General features: G+C 36.1%; 1 protein-coding gene across 1 annotated transcript in view; it reads right to left on the bottom strand.

Moving 5' to 3' along the window:
- DCDC1 (doublecortin domain containing 1) overlaps window positions 1-14,855 on the bottom strand; it is a 445,002-nt gene that overhangs the window by 11,000 nt on the left and 419,147 nt on the right. Inside the window, exons 31-34 of the mRNA XM_031936696.1 lie at window positions 12,430-12,582; window positions 11,618-11,719; window positions 6,078-6,214; window positions 4,651-4,830 (exon numbers count right to left, since the gene is read on the bottom strand). Coding sequence (XP_031792556.1) covers window positions 4,651-4,830; window positions 6,078-6,214; window positions 11,618-11,719; window positions 12,430-12,582 — 572 coding nt within the window. The remainder of the gene's footprint in view (window positions 1-4,650; window positions 4,831-6,077; window positions 6,215-11,617; window positions 11,720-12,429; window positions 12,583-14,855) is intronic.

Below are 14,855 nucleotides of genomic sequence, written 5' to 3'. Positions count from 1 at the left end.
AAAGAAAGAAAGAAAGAAAGAAAGAAAGAAAGAAAGAAAGAAAGAAAGAAAGAAAGAAAAAAATTGTTTAGAGGAAAAATTACAAGCCTACCTAGGCATCTTGTAAAGCTGTTCAAAAAGTAACTCAGTGAGGCTTGTGCATGGAAATGTAGTGCCCAAGTCACATTCTGCCCTAAAAGAATGTAACAAATACAGATGAGTTAAAAAGAAAAAAAGTAGACATTTTCAGTACAATTAGGTTCTAAGATATCTATTCATATTACGACCTTTAAAGACATTCTTAGGCTGGGCGTGGTGGCCCACACCTGTAATCCCAGCACTTTGGGAGGCCAAGGCGGGTGGATTACCTGAGGTTGGGAGCTCAAGACCAGCCTGACCAAGGTGGAGAAACTCCATCTCTACTAAAAATACAAAATTAGCCAGGCGTGGTGGCGCATGCCTATAATCCCAGCTACTCTGGAGGCTGAGGCAGGAGAATCGCTTGAACCCAGGAGGCGGAGGTTGTAGTGAGCTGAGATCACGCCATTGCACTGCAGCCTGGGCAACAAAAGCGAAACTCCATCTCAAAAACAAACAAAAAAAAACAAAACAAAACAAAGACATTCTTAATTCTGTTTTTCAAATGTATCTAAACTTACTGAGGTATCCTCTTTAAAGTATATACTGTTAAGTTAAATGTTTTTGCAATAACAAAGTTCATGATGAAGAAACACTGTTACATAATAATTGCTCACCCACAATCTGTTTTCTGAGTTTTGTTTTCATAGACTAGGTCTCTCAGGTGGGGCACATGGGCATCATGGAACTATTGCATGCTCCCTGTGAGCGTGAGGTACTTGCCTATCCAAATCAGAAAGACCTCTTTTTCATTCCTTTAGCTTCTGCTCATGCATTCAGAACCATTCCTGGGCCAAGGAAGAACACTCTGATTTCGAGATTCTGTAGAATCAGAGAGCTGCCGCAGGAATGGGAGAAGACAAACGCTTCAGGACCATAGAAGGAGGGGCATAGGCAATCATAAATCAGAGAAAGATGCTGGTCCTGCAGAAAGAGCCACTAACCCTGGAGAGAGAGCTGCCTTGGTGCACTGATGACTGATGAGCTGACAACAGTTGGAGACGAGAGTAAGTCTAGCAATGTTCAAAGAGTGGGTGGGAAGAACACGGCTAAATCATCCAGAATAGCCACAGCAGTGAAAGCAGTTGAGAGAAAGTCCACATTGGATGAGATTCAAACACCATCTGGGGGTTTCATTATAGAAGGTAGAGAGAAGCACTTTGAAATGTGCTCTGTTTCTCATTCTTCCAGCGAAAGTCTCAAACACTGAAACTCTGAGCTTCTTTGGAGTCAGTGTCATTAGCCAGACACCCCAGTGAAATCCAAACTCTACCCTTCCTGCTGCCTGTTCATTTCTCACACACAGTCCATCCTCCAGAGGCATTTTATACAGCCTGATAGTATGAAAGGATACATTCCTAACTGATGACAAAGAATTGCATGCAAGCCCCTAAAGACAAAAATACACAGCATAGAAAAGGAAAAGGAAGAGATTAAACGTTTCTAGATACTCTCTAAGTGTCCTTTTACACATGTAGGCGACATTAATCTTCCCAAAACATTGATTTTGCCATTCCATTTCTTTATTTACAGGCAAGTAGTGGTTTAAGTAGTTGAGTTTAGGATAGTGTTATGGACTAAACTGTGTCCACTCCAAATTCATGTTTAAGCCCTAACCCCTACTGTGACTATATTCGAAGATAGAGCCTTTAAGGAGGTAATTAAGGATAAATAAAGCCATAAGGGTGGAGCCCTATTCCAGTGGGACTGGTTTCTTTATATACAAGAAAAAGAAGAGACACCAGAGTCCTTTCTTTCTCCACACACACACAAAGGAAAGAGTATGTGTGAGCACAGCAAGGAGGTGGCTGTCTGTAAGCCAAAAAGGGAGGCTTCACCAGAAACCAACCCGGCTGGCACCTTCATCTTGGACATCCAGCCTCCAGAACTGTGAGAGAATCAACTTCTGTTGTTTCTGCTGTTTAATACTCAGTCTATAGTATTTTGTTATGGCTGACTGAGAAAATTAATACCTATATATATGGGGTCTACCATATGCTTTTAAACAATCTCTCTGGTCACAACTATCTCTTCCAATTTCTCTGTCCATGGGGCACCTATTTAATATACTTCGTGAATTCTAACACCTATATTTACATGGGTGCCCCTCATCCTTGTTAATGCTTTTTCTGCTTAAGCTGTTGAATCTCCTCCATTTCTCAGGTTCCATCAGAATTCCTTGTTGATTCCTCTGTAGAGCCTTGTCTGTCACCCTAGGTGGGCACTGTGCTCCCTTTTCTCAACTGAGATTCCTGCCTTCACTGCTAATTTTACATTGATCACATTCTATTAGTACTTCTCTCAGAGGAATATCAGCTTCCCTATCATACAACTTTTCCTTATTAAAAAAATCTGGACTTACCATAGAACACATAGGAAAACATACAAGAAAGAAAATAAAGGTCTCCCATAATATGACCATCTAATAAAATCAGTCCAGTCTTTTTTCTATATCTGTGCATATATATGTGCAGAACTTAACTCGACATGCTTTACATAATGCTTCTTTCACTAAGTATATCTTGAACATCTTTATTATTATTTTAAAAAGGTAATTTTGAGTTATTGTATATCATCCTATGTGTTATAATTCATTTAATCATCTCCCCATTGATGAGGTTTTGAATTATTTATAATCTAGCTCTATTAGAAATAGGCTTGTAATAAATATTCTTAATAAATAATTGTTGCCTAGGTTCACGAAAATATCCTTGGGATCAAGTTCTGCAAATACACTTTCTTATGCTATGTACAGCCAAATTGTCTTCCACAGAGTTGTACTTCCAGAGTGCCCATTTCTCTACATTCCCAAGTAAACCTTAGATATATTTTCTAAAACTCTGTCAATCTGACGTATTAATTTAAGGAGACCACAGACTCCACTGCTACTTACCACTATTGATGTTAAGTTGTCAATTATATGGCACTATTGAGTTTACAAAAATATTTCCATAGACATAAATTAGAAAAATAATTTACAGCATCTAGCATAGGGCTCTTCATATATAAAGTTCATAAAAAATTATATGATCATGGAATAAGAGTTATGAAATGTCTTTTATATGCTACACGAGAGTCACATAAATCAAAAAGTCATCCCCCGGTTAGATATAGATACAAGTAATCTTCATCAAAGTTATTGTAAGCTTTTTCTACCCTGAATCTGATAGGCTATCTTCCCTCATTGTCTCAGCTCTACCCTTTACCCATTTATTAATCATTGCATATTCTCTCAGAAATTTATCAGGTCTAGGTGCAATACTTAAGTGCATTTTAACATTTAGCATCTATAACATGAACTCTGATTTTTTAAGAAACCAGCAGGGAAAAGACATTTCAGCTTTGTTATAGTGCTTTTTCTAGGTAGCTCTCTTCTGAAAAAGCTTTCATTATCTTTTTTAAAAATCGCTTTCCTTTTTCCCCTACATATATGAAGATCCTTTACTTATATTCCTAATTTGGGGAATACATTTTTCACATTTTAATCTCTTATTTCTCAAGTACAACAAATTGTTTGTCAACTTCTGATATGAAGTTGCTCTCACCATTCTTAGTCAAACTCCCTGTCAGAGAAGAGTGGTCTCCCTTACACTTTGAAACTGGGTTAATGTCCAGGGGCAGAACCATCTCAGGTGGCCCTGCTACTCTATGTGCCCTCACCAGCCTCCATGAACTTCTCCAAGCCAGTCTATTATACTATCTTGCCTATCCACATCCCCCACCACCAACAACATCTCTACATGACTTTCACTTGTCCCAGAAAAATTCATGAAAACATTTCACAAAATAAAAAAGAGAAACTACTATTTAAGACATCATTGAAACAGATAAGACTTTTAGAAAGACTACCCCAATTCATTTATTATGTGCCTAAAGTCTTCATTTAAAGATAAAGAAAAAATGTCAGAATTGTATCCCTGACTGAAATTACAAACCAAGAATGAACTGTTACTCCTCTTTCCTTAGTCAATATTTTAACTTTGTGAAGTGAGAATTCTAACAGCTGTAGGACTCTGGGTAGTAAGAACATGATAGGCTTTCTCTAATGAGTATCATTGTTTTTCTTAGATAGAACATATCTAATAAATGATTCATGATGGGTGAAAAAAGTCACTCTTGTGAACTGGATTTACAACGGATCAAGACCCATGCCACTGCACTGTAGCATGGGTGACAGAGCAAGACTCTGTCTAAAATAAATAAATAATAATAATAATAATAAAATGAATGAAGAAAATTACTTTAAAGTTTAGATTTTACTCTTTGGTAGGAGTGGGTTGAACTGGCACAGTTCTCTGCTGGACGAGTGTCATATTCAGATTCACATCTATGTCAGACACATTGAACTTCACATTTTCACACATATAAGCTCATTCAATCATGAGATCAATCCTACGAGGAAAGTGCTGTTACTATTTTATGGACAAGAAGATGAGGGTCATAGAAGTAATTTGCTTGACCAAACAATCTAGAAATATCAGAGCTGGGATTTGAACTCAGGCCTATGAAACACTCCTTTCACACTAGATTTACCTCTGAAACAGTTTTGCCCCAGGCATAAGTGCCATCTTCAGGTCTGCCTCCATTTAGATAAATCCACACTCTTTTTGTGTTGGGCTGCTTATACAGGCTGCTCGGCTTGACTGCTATAGGTTTAGTTGCAATTGGAAAATTTCTTTTGGATTCCATTGCTTGGATTTCAGAAAGGTGTGCCTGTCAAGAAAAACCCAGAGAATGTTGTGTTTCGAGAACTATCTGTATAGTGTTTGTGAAGAATGTGATAAAATCCAGAAATATCTTGTAATTAACAAATTATATGGAAAAAATTTTAGGAAGTAACTATTAAGTACATTAGCCTCTCTTGTCACTGACGCTAGTAAATTCCCCTTGCTTCAATGAAACACTAAAGGCAAGAACAATCATTAGAATAATAATAATAAGGCAGTCATTTTGGCAAAGCACTTAACTTTCATTTATAATGTGAAGAAATGAAGAGAGAAGTATTTTTGGGCTTTTGTATGATGTTTCCCCTACTGAGAGATTTCTCTGCATCTAACAAATGAGTTTTTTATAAGAATCACATCATTTCCTCTAACCAAGAAATGCATACAAGAGTATACATGAATGTCGTTTCAGTCCTTACTTACTGTTTTTTAAAATACAGCAGCCACCCTTATACTTTGCCAGATCCCTGCCAGGCAGCTTTTTATTCTACCTCAAGCATGTCCTAGTTCAATGCTTTGCATTCATTCCCTGGTCAGTGATTTATCCTTCTTAGCTTGGCACAAAGTCATATTTCTAGGGATGTCAATTCCTTTTGTTCTAGTAACCTTGACTTGGGCACGTGCCTAAGATTTAGACTGAACGCATTTCACGAATTTGAGAAATCTTATTAAATAGGAATATATCATTTTGATGAAAAACTTCACAAAGCAAAAAAGTTTTCCCTGGTCTCTCTCCCCGGTCCTCTCTCAACAGCTGACCTTTATCTTTTCGACTTTTTTATGTCTGGCAATCCTGACTGATTAACCAATTGGACTGAAACCACTTTTTTAATTCTTCACTTGTGAATGTCTCCGTTGCAATTAGTATTTTGCTCCTTGCTCTTTTTACATATTGAGACATGCCCTTAGGAGTAATGAGCAATGAAGCCAGAAGGCTCAACTTGACTACAATTATTATAATTACCTTTGTACATATCCATTGGGCCTTTTTCTCTTCTTTGCTAAGGTCATAATTTCTGGTCTCCATTCAAACAAAACAGACCCTCATATGAGCTGGCTGTCTTTTAGACAGCTACTCTTCAAATGCCAACTCAATGCTTGGCATATGCTTATATGGTCATAACTGATCAGATGCTGAGAATATATTAACAGTATCATTTTAAAATTCGATATTGTACTTTTAAATACTCATAAAAAGGGCAGCGTCTTTAATGTCCAGAATCCCAAAGAACATACCTCTGTATGTCTTATAAGTTCCATGAGTTTAATTTCCTCTTGAGTCTGTTCGGTCCAGCCTCCTTCAACCACCACAGGCTGCACAGGGCTTTTGGTAGGAACCATGGTGGCTGGCTGACATGCCGCTACTCGCCGCCCTGAGGAAACAAGTCCTAGAAATTTGGTTTCTGATGATAGGCTTTCAGATTTCAAATAAATTGATTTGGCTCTCTACGTATAAATCATTCCACACAGGAGCATAGGCTAAAATACTAAAGTATCATAAAAGCAAAGATGCCTAAGGTAATAATATCTAACAATACCTCTTCATATGGGAGCTTCAGACTTTAAATAGCCAGGATTCACATACGTACTCTACAGATAGAAGAGGAACATAACATGCTAATTTCCACACTGGCCCCAGCCTCGCATCCATGATATCATTCAGTGGTAATTTAGTCAAATAGAATTCATGACCTTGTATAGCCCCTATCATCCTTCTAGTATTGGAACATATGTTTTGTTCTCTTTACTAATAATAAGCCTTTCCCCCACAATTAGCTTAGCAGCCTGGGGATTAAGTATTTCTAAAATAATATTAACCCAAGAGACAGGAATCTTTTTTTTCTATCTAATAATACCCTGCGAGCACGATTAGTTTCTGACACCTCTGCTGTGCCCTTTATGCTGTTAGGAAGTTGTAGTAAGAGAAAATATTTATTGGAATACTGTATTCTAAAGAATCACAGGCATAATTTAATAAGTGTGGTGATTCCAATTTATGTGTTCTTTCTACTAGACCACTTAAAATAGTTATAAAACAGGTTTAAAAAGTCACACTTATGAAATTGTTTTCTTTTTGTGTTGAAGATATAATCAGTCCACATTTCATATTGATCTCTAAACTTATTAAGTAAAAATAATGCTTTCTCTTGTATCTTCTTTCCAAAAACCTTTATTGAACAACAGCCATGGGTGAGGCATTGTGCTGGATAATGCAAGCACAAACATGTTGGAGAATGAGTTCCTGCCTCAAGTTTGGCTGGGAAGGCAGACATCAAGGAAATAATTACACCAATAGTGGATTGTAATTGGGCTGCACCAGGAAAGCACAAGAGCTATAACAGCTCCTAACAGGAGTTGCTAACCTAGTCTGAGGCACCACAGAAGGCTTCTTAGAGAGAGTAACACTTAGGTTCATAAAACAATGGAATTACTAAAATGAAATTGAGTCTTAATTTTGTTGTCAACATAATTTTAATGTGAAGATTTTCAGACCATGACTCAAACAAAACTGAAAATAATCTGGTACTTATAGAGTATAAAGCACTTGTGCTCTTCTAGCTCAAGTTTATGGAAAGAGATCCAGCATAAAAATAAATGGCAACAATGACTTTTCAGGGAAACCAGAATGCTATGTCCCTAATAAGGATTCATATATAATTTATGGATGTGAAGAAAACATAATTGAATCAATCAGTCAGTGAATTACAGTGACAATGCCATTAAGCAATGCACTTTTGAGAAGACCATGGTGGCACCTCACAAATACATAATACAAATTTATACTAAATATAGTTTTTACCCAACTCTATTTAGAGAATGCAGATAACATTAATTTATGGCCCATACATTTTTATAAATGACATTTCAACAAATATTTTATTTAGAATGTATTTTGAACAATACAATTTTGCTCATCTACAGAGAGTTCAGCAAGTTTATCATTTATACTGTTGAGAGCTAGGGATTGAGTATAGAAAACAGGAAAAAACATTATGCATTTTTTGTCAACTTGCTTCTAATGGTCTTAAGGAAATGAATGCATTTGTGCTATAATTTTCATGAAGAGACAATGTCATCACAAAAGATTTTAGTTTGGGGAAAGGTTGTTATGATAAACTTATATTTACATAGGTATGAATAACATAAACTGACACCATGTAGTAATGTATTGAATGAATTATTTTGTATTTTCTTATTACATTTTCCCATATATCCTATTTTATTTCACATGAGATCAGGGGATAGTAATTATAATCGCTAACTATTAATGAGACATGCCTCTTCCCTAGTCCTATTGTTTCATTTTGAGGATGGAGCCCCACTGATACTGCAGATTATTTTTCTGATTGGAAATTGGGGAAAAATAAACTGGGGATTCTTGGCCCATTGTTTCTCTTAGAAACTAGAGAACACAAGTGCTTTGCTGTTCTTTCATGGGATGAGTCTTGCCCAGACAGCTCTCCCCATTCTCTGTCTTATTGGGAGGCCCACCCTCATTCAGAATCACCTGTGTCTGCAAGGGTAAGCCCACCCAATCTAGGGTTTCAGTTAGCAGACTTATTTTACTTTCGCACTAAATTAAATGCTCCAACATTGCCTTTACATGTAACATTGATAATTTAGCCTGATCTGCCATTCCTGAGTTTTATTTATTTATCAGTTTTATAAAACCCTAAGTGGGTAAATGAGTTGCCTTTTCAGGAATCCTTACACCAATATTTATTGAGTATTTATTATATACTAACCATGTAGTAAAGATTTGACATTTGTTACTTAATCGTGAAAACCCAACAAAGTAATTACTAGCATTATGATTAATATTAGCAATGTTCATGCTTACCAATGAAATGTAAAATCAGCTTACCACAGTGTTTTGTACATAGCATATACTCAATAAATGCTTGTTGCAATTACCAATGGCTATGATAACACAGAATAGCTGATTTAGCAACTATTCATACCTCCTGTTTTAGCCAACCCTGAGGAAGCTCATAATCTTATAGGCCTTGCAGTTAACTAAGAATTGTTCTTATTTATCCTCATAATCTCACCAGCTAGAAAAAGGCCTTCATGAGGGTAAATGTTTTATAAGCATGTGTTGAATTTATATTTAATAGCAGAAAACATACCACTTTGTCAATAGAGACAAGATTTACGTTAGCATTAAATTCTAAGAGAAACCACATCAATGGATCCCTCCAGAATGGACATCACTGACAAAATACAGAGTTTTAAACAGTGGTATTGTAGATGATGACAAATTAGCTTAAAATTTTTAAAATACTTGGCTGGGTGCGGTTGCTCACGCCTGTAATCCCAGCACTTTGGGAGGCTGAGGTGGGCGGATCATGAGGTCATGGTGAAACCCCGTCTCTACGAAAAATAAAAAAAAGTTAGCCGGGTGTGGTGGCGGGTGCCTGTAGTCCCAGCTACTCGGGAGGCTGAGGCAGGAGAATGAACCTGAACCTGGGAGGCGGAGCTTGCAGTGAGCTGTGATGGCACCACTGCACTCTAACCTGGGCGAAAGAGCGAGACTTCATCTTAAATAAATAAATAAATAAATAAATAAATAAATAAATAAATAAATAAAAACTGAAGACAATATAAAATCAGAATTTAATAAAGGCAGCTATACCAGGTGCTATTTTCAGCATTGAAGTTGATGCAGGAATAGAGCTTAGGAAACTCCCTGCAGCGAATGGTTGCAATTCCATTTATTCTTTAAATCAGTCATTCTGCAACTATTCAGAGAACAAATGAGAAGGGTATAGAATGTATAATCTAACATAGGAAAGACTGTCACATAAACAGGTAATTATAATAATATGATGATGACTATTGGAGGGAAGTTCAGAGTGTGATAAACCACATTACCCTAGGCTTGGAATGCTGAGGAAGGCTTATAGGAAGAAGTAACAAATAACCTTAAAAACACAGAATGAGTAGGAGCAACCTAAGAGGACAGCAGAGGGAAAACTTTGAGGTAGAGGGAACTAAAATGTGCCAAAGCTCAGAGTTAAGAGAGTGCATGGTATGTCTGGGGAGCTAAAAGAAAGTTAAAATGGGCCGGGCGCGGTGGCTCAAGCCTGTAATCCCAGCACTTTGGGAGGCCGAGACGGGCGGATCACAAGGTCAAGAGATCGAGACCATCCTGGCTAACACGGTGAAACCCCGTCTCTACTAAAATACAAAAAGTTAGCCGGGCGTGTTGGCGGGCGCCTGTAGTCCCAGCTACTCGGGAGGCTGAGGCAGGAGAATGGCGTGAACCCAGGAGGCGGAGCTTGCAGTGAGCTGAGATCCGGCCACTGCACTCCAGCCTGGGCGACAGAGCGAGACTCCGTCTCAAAAAAAAAAAAAAAAAAAAAAAAAAAGAAAGTTAAAATGTATGAAATGTAGTGGGCAAGAAGAAATAGGAACTTACAGAGAATAAGATTATAAAGGGCCATGCTAAGGAGTTTCAAGGATTTGTCCTAAAGATAATAGGAAACCTTGCAAGATTTTGTGCCTGGAGTATCATAATACCTTTGCATTTTTGCATGATAATTTCAACTTCAGAATGTCACCATTATTTGTAGAATGGAAACCACTGTCAAGACAGAAGCAGGGAGACCAGTTAGAAAACTGTTCCAATGGTCCAAGGAATATATAGATGATGGTAGCTTGAACTTGGATAATGATATATAGACTGAGAGAGTGACATTCATTTGAGATCAGCTTAACAGATTCAAAGTAACTAGGCTTACTGAATATTTGCTTGGGGAAGGTGAGAGAGAGGGAGATGCCAAGAGTGACTTCCAGGTTTTTGAGGAGGAACACCTGAGTAGATGGTAGTAGAACCCACTACTAGTTGAAACAAAGGAGGCATTGGTGTTGGCGTAATATGACAGTTGTAGTTTTGGACATGTCCATGGAACATTCAAGTGAAAATGTCTAGTAGTAGGAGTGGTAGAAGTTAGTAGTAGTAATTATTTTCACTTACACCCAGTTCTTTTGGTGACAACTGGTAATAGCCATTTCAAACCACAGTTCAGTCTAATGTAGTTAGGACTAGTTCTGCCATTTAGTGAAGCAAGATTCATATGCTTTTAACACAAGACAGCATCAGGAGTTGAAATTCTGATGTGGCAATTACTGAGTTTGAAATGTGTTCCTTCCTAGACTCAAGTCCACAGTACACTGTTTCTCCCCAAAGTACCATTTGTATCTCAAGTCCTGGGAATAGTATAAGGTCAGAAAACTAAGATTCTGTGTTAAAGAGAATAGAAGGAGGAGACCAATAATTGATCACTTGGACTGTGATTAGCATGTCTCATGCTGTGTAAAAAGGAGTCATTTTAAGTTACTGACACTGACTTCTGAAGATTTTAGTACTTCCTCATTCAGACTACTTAAAAAAAAAAAAATTCTTCCCTAGCAATACCCAAGGAATGACAGCAAGGTTTGTTTAAAGATTAATTCCAAAGCCCACAAAATGTCTGTTGAGGGATTATTTCAAAACAACGGGGTAGTTTCTGTTGCCCAGGTACTTTCTTAATTTTTAAAACATATGCAGAAGTCATTTGGTATTTCATTTTAATATAAAATTTACAGATATAAAATCAGACCAAAAATATATTATTAGGTTTTAGACTTTGCTCAAATGATTTATGTAAAACAATATTTATATAATGTTCCTTAGTTAAACACTTGGTATCTAATGGTAGAAAATAACCATTAGCAATTTGAGGTTACATTTTGAATTAAATATGGTTATGCTTGGTATAGTTCATACTGACCTTTTAACTGTCTCATTTTGTGTCTCATGGTATCTAGATCAGCCAAAATTCTGTCCTTTTTCAGCCAGTTCTGTTTCTCTAATTTTTCTGCTTTCTGCAAAGCTAGAATAATACAAATACAAGATGTTTTATCAACAGTAATTTATCACGCACACCAATAATTTATAAAGAACTTTCTGCTCAAAGAAATAGATTCAATTAGAAACAAGTAATTAAAAGGTAAGGGTCATTAAAAGAAACCTCATTTGAAAGATGACAGGGCTTAAGGCATTTCTTTATGGAATGGAGGGGTAAAAAAAAGAAGAGGAGCGATGCTGTTTTATTATATAGATTTACCATATGCAGTAGCCATATTTCATTTTCCACTTCCACAAACTATTTGGAGGTGATGAAAGCCTGGCTTGGAACCATTCATTTTTTAAACATCCACCTACTGCCTAAAGGGTGCAATTCTTAAAAATGAAAATGTGCAGACAGGTCGTCCTCAGTGTGAATTAAACTCATTTGTTATTTTCTAATGTATACCATTATTCTCAGTCTTATAGACCAAGGATCTCTTTATCAACTAAATTAGACATTTTTCCACGCAGAATACTCCATTCCAGTAAGAAAAAAACAGGCAAATGTGCAAATATGAGAGTATAGCTATCCTTGTGCACATATTAATTGATGAACCTTCTGTTCTTTGTGCAAATTTGATGTTATTATGTTGATATTATACCCATTTAATTCATTTTCTTATGATGGCATAAAATGTATTTCTCTCTCCCTTCATATACTTGCTTGAAAGAAAGCAAAAACAAAAAACTTACCATTTGGAGGTAGAAATGGTTCACCAGAAGATACCCAGATGGCAATAGGATTTCTGAGGATGAGGGTAAGCAAAGACTTATCTATACCATCCAAACTATCAGATGTCACAGATTTTGGAAATAATCTGTTTTTCACTTTCATTCTTAGATTTTCTGGTGGAAAAATGACACATTTATCATTGTTCAATGAATAATGAATGAATTTGCTTTCTGAATTTGTTTATTCAAAATATTTTATTATTCATTAATAACTTAATTTGATTTAAACAGGCAATGCCAAAATCAGAGATTAACGCATAAATTTGGTCAGAAACTTCATAAACAACAACAAAAAAAACTAATAAGATTGTAAATATGTTTTAATTTCTTTCTCACACATCACTTAGTTCTGAAAGAAATTTGAGGTGGCTTACCAAAATACCTACTCCAAAATGGAAAAAATAGAGATAAAAAAATCAAGCACAGGGGAAAGGAGTATAGGAATAGACTAAAGCCAGGGATAAAGTACCTTAGTGTTCTTATATTTTAAATGAATAATAATATCTCATTCTGCTGTTTCTTTTTTTAAAAGAACAAAGTAATATGCTTAGAAGACATAGTGTTTGGCCTGTTTACTCTGATAAGCATCAAATAGATGTTAGATATTATTTTACTGTTAAACTGAAATAAATACCCTGTTTTTACTTGCTAGAGATAAAGCAAAATTTTGACTCTGAGTTTCCTAATGGCCAGAGCAAAGAGAAAAACACAATTTCCAGCTTCATATGGCCCACATATAGTGAGAAATTCCATAGAAAATGTACTTTTCCTGGTTCTGAGATCTGAGAAAAATTCATTTAAGGGTCCTCATAAAGAGGCTATTTGTGATATAGCTAACAGTACCCTGCAAAAGAAAATTAATATATATTGAGAACTTACTATATACTGGGTATTTTATTAAGGCCTTTACATATATCGTCTCGTGATTCTAAAAATGATACTCTAAGACTCTGAGTTAGGGCTTATTATCAGTCTTCTTTTACAGATATGGTAACTGAGCTTTAGTGACATAGCTGGGTGGTGGCAGAGTAAGGATTAGAATCCAGGCCATCTGCCAATGAAGGCTGTGCTCTTAACCACTGCCTGCATAGTAAGCACCATGTTGAATTCTGACCAACAGCTGTTTCTTTAAAGTTCCTTAATGCAAACTGATGGCATAACACCAAGCCACAGTTCCATCAATGGGGCAGTCTACTGATGGCCTTGCCTGATTTAAGCATACCCTTTAGAATATAGGGAGGAAGAGATGGAATCAAAAGAATGCCCTTTTGATAGTCCTACATTAATAGTATTACTGCAACCAGGCTTTTAATAAGAATTTAAAGAATAGCGTTTTAAATTATAATTTTATAAAACCTGAAGTTTAGATATTCTATATGCCAAATAAAGGCAGAAATATATGCTTCAGCAATCAGCTAGGCATTAAATGTTCACATAATTATTTCTTAAAACTCGTTTGAAGACGAAATAAGTAATATCCTATACACAAAAGTGATAAGTAATTTCACTGAATGTTTGGTAAATATCAACCAGGCACTGTTCTAAGTTATATATGTGCATGTGTATATATAAATACACATATGAATATATATTCATATTTATATGGACCAAATGAATATATTAATGATGATCAAATGAATACAGATATTGAATATATATATACACACATATATATATGTGTTCAAGTGAAAATATATAGATATATTTGCTATGGTTTGAACGTGTGCTTTCCAAAATTCTGGTGTTAAAAATTAATGGTCAATGTAATGATATTAAGAGAGATAGAGACTTTAAGAGGTGATTAGATCATAAGGGCTTCTCTTCTTGTGAATAGAATTAAGACCCTTATAAAAGAGGCTTCCCACAGTGCTGGGCTCTTTTGCCCTTTCTGCTTTCCATTGTGTGAGGACAAAACATTATTCCCCTCTGGAGAATGTAACCTCGCCAGACAACCAGATCTACCAATGTCTTGCTCTTAGACTTCGCAGCCTCCCAAATTGTGAGAAATAAAGTTCTGTTCTTTATAAGTTAACCAGCCTGTGGTATTCTGTTACAGCAACACTAATGGACTAAGACAATGTTATCTATGTAATGGAGACATATTAAATATATATATATATACATGAAGTAATTGACTATTTTACAAATAGTAAAATATGTAAATTTTATGTAAGGAAACTTAAAATATTAAAATATAGTTTAAAATGTATCCTAACATTATAAATAAGAAAATTGGAATACAAGAGTAGTTAAACAACTTACCCAAGGCCATTGAGCTAGCAAGTGACAAAGCTGGGATTTGAACCCTGGTATTCGGGCTCCAAAACCCAAGTTCTTAACTTTTAAATTATGCCTCTCAATACAACGGTGGAAATCTCATACTGAGA

This window comes from Piliocolobus tephrosceles, chromosome 13, assembly GCF_002776525.5.
Source record: "Piliocolobus tephrosceles isolate RC106 chromosome 13, ASM277652v3, whole genome shotgun sequence".
Classification (NCBI taxonomy): Eukaryota; Metazoa; Chordata; class Mammalia; order Primates; family Cercopithecidae; genus Piliocolobus; species Piliocolobus tephrosceles.
The sequence above is the reverse complement of the archived record's forward strand: the minus strand, read 5'-3'. Positions and strand labels throughout refer to the sequence as shown.